We start from the raw sequence: 6,319 nt of genomic DNA, 5'->3' as shown, positions 1-6,319 counted from the left end.
TAGTAAGTGTTGACATACTTCAGGTTATGGGGGTGTTCTCCTCTTGGATTACAGAACTGAGCCCATTTGCCCCTTGACTTACCCCGGTGTTAACTCAGGCCCCTCTTCTACAGTCCCTCAAGAACACTCCTCCTTTAGAATCCCCATCTGCCCAGCCCTCCCTAAGCCACTTCCCGCTACTCGACCCAGGCTGCTTCCAGTAATAATGCTAAAACCAATGGCAGGCATTAATCTGAAACCCCACTGGGTCTCCCGTTTCCTATCCTGTGTGCAGTTATGACTAAGCACAGGCGGTTTCCTCCTTGGCTCTTAGTCAGAAATGGCTTAGGCTATTTGCTAGGTAGAAGTACCTCATTACTGTTACAACCCATTCCAACTGCAGCTGACAATATGGAGACGACCCAACAAGATTCCAGGGACTGGGGTCTTGTCCTTTATCCCTGTTCTTCAATGAAAGCAGAAGTGTGATCTAGGAAATCTTGAATGTTAAGTAGAATGAAATCAGTTTCTATTTAATATCCTTTCACCCAGCTACTTCACAGATATACGGTCTTGTCCCAAATTCTTCTTTATTCTGTGCCTCAGAAATCTCAGATTTTACCTTGTCAGACAATTTTTGCCTTCACATAATTACTAAACCAGTGGTTGTGACTGAGTCAGGAGTCACAACCAGGGAGGCTTGGGTATATGGATACTGCAGTGGGTGGCTGAGCCAGGACCAAGAATTTAGAAGAGGCCACTGGCCCAGTGCTCTATGGGGTCAGGAAGCAGGAACCGTGATGCATGGTGTGTTTTCTGACATACTTAAACAATTCCAACAGATTCTAAAATGTTTGAAACACAGCATATGCCCCACATACAGGCTCTGGGCTGGCATGCCAGCACAGTCATGCTTACACTGTGTGCACCCTGCTCCATTACCACCCTCATACATGCACATTCATGTGCCAGAGCAACTCTGCCATGGCTGCAGCCAATCCAAGGAACAACTTCACTTGTGAAAATGAAAGGTGGGTTCCCAGTCTTCACAGAGGGTTAAGACTACCACAGTCCTAAACACAAGAAACTGGACCAAAGGCAGATGACGGAAATGTGAGGAGTAGAGAGAACGGCTCCCCAGCTGGAGAGGGGTGTGGCTTCTCGAGGCAGCACCCCAGGATGTGTCTGGAAGCAGCACCAGTTCTGAAGGGGAGCAAGGCTGCTGCCATCTTCAGTCAGGGTCTGAGTCGGGGTCTGAGGAGAGTTGCCCCTCCATAGTCTCACACATTGCATCTTGCAGAGAAGTGAGGTGACCCCTGGGACTCATCCCCATGGGTTGGATGACTCTGTGCCTGCAGGGAAAGCACAGGGTTGTTGGGGAAGGGACCCAGTGTTCAGGGCAGGGGCTTTTGCTCATTTCTTGGCTGCTACTTGGGCTAGGTTAACCATTAACTAGGCCCCAATCCTAACCACCACTAACTAGCTTTGAGACGTTAGACAGTCCTTCACATTCTTGTCTGTTTTTATCATCTAGGAACAGGGTTCAATGCTGACTGGACCCTCTCTTTGCCAGAGGGTTACCTCTAGGGCAAGTTATCTCAAATGTCTAATAGAGCCTCACTGGGATCCTAATCCCTATGCCAGTCTCCTTGGGCTCACAAAACAGAATCATTCCCATGTCTCATAGCTACAAGCCTTCCTCATAACACATACCTGGAGAGCTTGTCAAACATGTTCACTAGCTTCATGGCCTCATGTTCCTTCTGCTCCTCTGTCATGCCTTCCATAGGATTAGGTGGCTTCTCCTCCACTCTTCCAGTCACAGGGTTGATGCTACTTCCCAGGAACAGTGCATGGGAAATGGGTTAGTGACGCTGCTATAGGGAAAGTGACACTTGGTGGGGCAGGTAGTCTCCATCTTCATGCTTAGGGCTGGGTTAGCAAGAACCCATCTTCTTGGTTTTGGTGGTGATGGGACTTCAGAAAGGAGATCTCCCTCAAACAACAGCCAGACAACTCTTGCCCAGGACCTCCTGGATCCCAGAGAGCTCACTTGCTGGGCCACAGTACACCCAGGACATAACTTGTCATCAGAACACAAGTTCCTGAATTTAAGTCCTTATCCTGTCCAACTGGTTCTGGTTGGGGAGGGGGCGGATAGGGGAATGAGGTTATGAGGGAACCCAAGTGTACATTAGGAAAGCATACCTGGCCTTAGCTTCCTTGTACTCCTCTGTGTCTGTGTCCTCATCCTCTGAGTACTGGCCCTCGGGTCGGCCCCCAGCCATGAGGCCCCTGGCAGCCAGGAGGCCAGCAGCATTCCCATAGCCTGTGTACTTGATGAATCGGGGCACTGAAGACCAGGGCAGAGGTCAGTGTGTGAATCCGGCTGAGGCAGGGGAGGCCTGGGGCTTGGGCTCCCCCAACTCACCACTCTCAGAGCATAAGACGAAGAGGAACTCGGCAGCTACTCTCTTCACATCCGTATCCAGGTGTGTCATGAGGCGGACAAGCTTGTTTCGAAGCAGGTCCCCCACCTCAGGCCGAGTCCTCACATCCCTCAGAGGGGGCAGGACCTAGGGAGGCAGCTGTCTCTAAGTGTTGGCTTGGAGTAGCCAGGGGCCTATAAAAAGGATCCAGGCCAGATTTCCCAGCTCCATCTCATTTTCTAAGTACCTGGGCCTTCAGGAATTTCCTGGCAGGACGGTGCATGCGGGCACATTCTGTCAACACGCTCAGCACAGGTGCCACACACTCCTTCAGCCTGTGGGTCTGCAGAAGGGCTTCTGTCACTGACAGATGCTCCCCAGGTAAGATGGAGTTACACTGCACACTTCACCAGATGGTTCTGACAACCTCTTATAAAGAGGCCATGCTGCAGTAAGTTAGCTAGGGGCCAAAGACAGTGCTGGGTGTTTGTTAGCTTACAAAGGTATGGAAACACGAAGCCAGTCGTGGTGGTATGAGCCTGTAACCCCCAGCACTCAGGAGGCAGGCAAATCAGAAGTTCAAGTTCATTCTTGCCTGTCCAGGGTCTATGAAACCCTTAAGGAGAAAGTGACGGAAACCAGACCTACTTCTGGAGTGCCTGAAAACTTTGTGCCTTGGGTCAAACAGTTAACTTGCTTCTTTAAAACCAACTGTTACACCTATAAACCAGGGCCATGAACAAAAAACAAAGCATTTGAAGTTGTCTGCACACCTGAGGTACACACTACCCTCAGGAAACAGCAAAAGCAAGTAACATATTTCCTATTCAAAGTGCTTCATGGACAGCAAACAGTGTACCTACCCCTGCCCTTCCTTCCCATTCTCTCCCTGGAGCCTGACACCAGCAGCCACAGCAACAGGAGCAGGCAGCCACATCTCACCAAGCTCATAGGTGTTGAGCACCTTCTGCCCAGCAACATGGCTCCTCAGAGATAATGAATCTCAGTCTATGGCTTTCAGCTGTGTGAGCTCCACAAGGATAGGCTACATCACCAGCTTTCTGGATGTTCCATGGAAACCCATAAGAATCAGATAACTTTTGGTTATGCCTCTATAAGATGCAGAGGGACAGCTGGGGGGTGATGGTGGTGTCGGTGTGCATCTTTAATCCCAGCACTCAGGGGGCAGAGGCAGACGGATCTCTGTGAGTCTGAGGCCAGCCTGGTCTACAGAGTAAGTTCCAGGATAGCCAGGGTTACACAGAGAAATCCTGTCTTGAAAAAACAAAACAGAAAAAATAAAAAATGCAGAGGGACAACTGATGTCACCTCTGACTGCCCATGTATAGAAACATTAGGAGCCTGACAGTCAAAAGCAGGATCCAAAGGCTTCTGAGAACCACTTAACAGAGCCACAGAGACCTAAAAGATAACTTTCACCTTAACAGACCCTGAGAAGCTTGCTTTTCTTTGGTAATCAGCAGCAGGAGGGTTCACACATGGTGTATCTGCAAGCTTCTGAGAGGGCCTGACTGAGTGGCCACCATCTAGCAATCAGAGGAGTTGTCCAAGATAAACCATCAAGCTGAACTCTACCTGCCAGTACCAATGGTGCGGAAACAGTAGCCACAGCTGGTGCCCAAGCCCCTGGGTGTCCACATAGCAGGTCCTCCTACCTGGTGCAGACGCTTCTCTAGGAAGGTGAGGAGGGCATTGATCACATCCATGTTAACTCCCATAAACTCTAAGGATCCTTCATGTAGCTCCAGGGCAAGAAGGACATCCAAACATTTGAGGGGCAAGTTCCCCAGGAGATTCACCGTGTGGCTGGGACAGACAGACAGACAGACAGAGGCCTTGACACAGTAACTATATTTAACACAGATACAACCCCTGGCCCTTCTCCTGGGGTACACATATGTGGGCCTGAAGGATAGCACTGAAGATTATAGAGGCAAGGGCAGGTGGTACCCCAACTTAAGTTTGGTGGGGAGACTCTGTAGACCCTCCCATCTATACCATTCTGTCTGAGCTGAGATGCCAAGCAATCTCTCAAAACCACGATGAGCTGAGGCACCAGCAAGACACCATACTGCCTTACAATGCCATGGCCAACAATGCCTCCACCTATGGCCCCGTCTCTAAGTTCATAGCTCTTCTCTTAGTCATACCTGAGTTCCCTAGGCTCTCTGGAAACACACTAGTGTCCCATTCCCCTGATGAAGTCATGCTCAAAGATGGGGCCTGGGATCCCAGGTACTTCTGATTCACAGCTAGGGTTAAGGACTTCTGTACCCATCCCTAGGCACTCTTGCCATCCCCAACACAGTAAGCCCCGCCCCTCACCCATGGAACTCCTCTGTGTGGTCTCCAGCACCATCAATCATCACACAGTGCCGCAGAAGGGTCCCCAGGTACCGGTAAAGGGCAGCATCTTCCTAACCAAAGACAGAAAGGGGCTCCTGTGAGAATGAGTCCCTGTTCTTGTGGTCCAAGGCCCCATGGAGCTGCTCACTAGGCCCTGTCCACAGCACACATGGTGCTTTTGGCCACCAGAAGCATTGTGGAGAATACCCATCCCCAACCCCATGCACAACACAGCTTTGAAACCTTCCCTGAGTTCCCGCCTACACTGTCCTCTAGTTCTTGCCGTATCTGACACCCGCAACCTGAAGTACAAAGGAAAGCAAAACCACAAAATGTCCCAGCTGAGCTGAGTCCCCCCATGACTTCAACTACAACCTACCTCATCAACCTCCCTCTTGACAGAGTCAAAGGTGATGTTAAAGAGCACTTTAAGGATCTCCATGGCCCGCTGGGTCTCTTGGGCAGGAAGCGTCACCGGAGGGTTTTCTTTGGGGGCCACGCCCAGTGTCAGTTCCAGCGCTTCAGTCAGCAGGCGCACCCCGTGCAGCTCCTGAAACAGTTGCTGGCGCACATCAGTGCGAAGGGCTGTTAGCAGGAAAAGGAGCCTCAAGTCAAAGAACTGGACTTCGTGGGGATAGCTCCTTTTGTGGTACAGTGCCACACGCTCCGCTAGCCTCACCACCAGGCGAGCCTCTGCCGCTAGCATCTGTGCTGTAGGACTGCTGAGCAAAAGATTACACAGGCATTTGAGGGACTCGAGTAGGACATCCATGTCTGGGGACTGTGGGATGGGCTCCTCTGAGACGGTAATGTCAGCATAGCAGGCTAGTGCATGTAAGCTCTGGCGGCTGGCAAATGAGTCCAGGCAGCTGCGGTCTCGGGATAGGATTCGGATAGTCTGCAGCCAGGTGACACGGTGTTTTGGTGACAAGCCCTGCTCCAGTACGGAGACCAGCAACTTTGCGAGTCTCTGTGGGGAGGAACAAAAGTGGTTCCACTAGGCCCTCTTCTTGGGGCAGCCCGTACCTGCCCTAGGAGCCCCTTGGGCTGACACCTACCTTCCTGTCCTCCTGCTGGGCATCATCGAAGGTGAAGCTCTGGGAATGCTGCAGGGAGACCCAGGAGGCTCAGATTCACATGCAGGTAGGACCTATGCTCCTCGGGCCAGAGCAGCAGGTCTGCTTTTCTACCTCTGAAGCAGCAGCCGTCGCTCTGAACGTAAGGCAAGGCCCACTCTCGCCTCTCATACACCTGGCCCACCACAGACACACCAGAGGGCCCAGCCCACCACCCACCGCCGTGCTCACTGCCACACTTGCACGCGCACCCTGGCCGAGTGGCGCGCACACCGCTGCTTCCTCTCTTCCTGAAATTTCCTCGGCAGCCGGATGCCTCTTACCTCCCGGTTGAACGACCGCAGAGCTTCTGTCACCGCATCTTCCTCTCCGGTCTCCAAGGCATCCGCAACTGCCCGGGGCTCCATGGCCCCTGGCACGGGGTGCGGGAAGGATTGGGCCGGGAAGACGCAATCGGCCAAACCCGGG

General features: G+C 52.1%; 1 protein-coding gene across 1 annotated transcript; it reads right to left on the bottom strand.

Annotated features, from left to right (window-relative positions):
• Positions 1–545: 545 nt before the first annotated feature.
• Positions 546–6,313, bottom strand: Ric8a (RIC8 guanine nucleotide exchange factor A). The gene is made up of 10 exons (XM_034503883.2): positions 6,175–6,313; positions 5,834–5,881; positions 5,155–5,745; positions 4,755–4,846; positions 4,085–4,235; positions 2,656–2,751; positions 2,411–2,555; positions 2,188–2,332; positions 1,693–1,812; positions 546–1,331 (listed from the first exon to the last, which is right to left on the bottom strand). Exons 1-10 carry the CDS (start codon positions 6,256–6,258, stop codon positions 1,211–1,213), a joined length of 1,593 nt encoding a protein of 530 aa, XP_034359774.1. The 5' UTR covers positions 6,259–6,313; the 3' UTR covers positions 546–1,210.
• Positions 6,314–6,319: the final 6 nt, after the last annotated feature.

Source organism: Arvicanthis niloticus, chromosome 1 (genome assembly GCF_011762505.2).
Source record: "Arvicanthis niloticus isolate mArvNil1 chromosome 1, mArvNil1.pat.X, whole genome shotgun sequence".
Classification (NCBI taxonomy): Eukaryota; Metazoa; Chordata; class Mammalia; order Rodentia; family Muridae; genus Arvicanthis; species Arvicanthis niloticus.
Note: the sequence above shows the minus strand (reverse complement) of the source record. Positions and strands in the feature narration are given on the sequence as shown.

Excerpts from the sequence above, each read along its gene's own strand:
- Ric8a (XM_034503883.2), bottom strand. The coding sequence starts at position 6,258 with ATGGAGCCCCGGGCAGTTGCGGATGCCTTGGAGACCGGAGAGGAAGAT. Across the intron at positions 4,847-5,154 it reads TCAAGAGGGAGGTTGATGAG|GAAGATGCTGCCCTTTACCG; the intron begins GTAGGTTGTAGT and ends GTCTTTGGTTAG. Across the intron at positions 1,813-2,187 it reads TACAAGGAAGCTAAGGCCAG|CATCAACCCTGTGACTGGAA; the intron begins GTATGCTTTCCT and ends CCTGGGAAGTAG.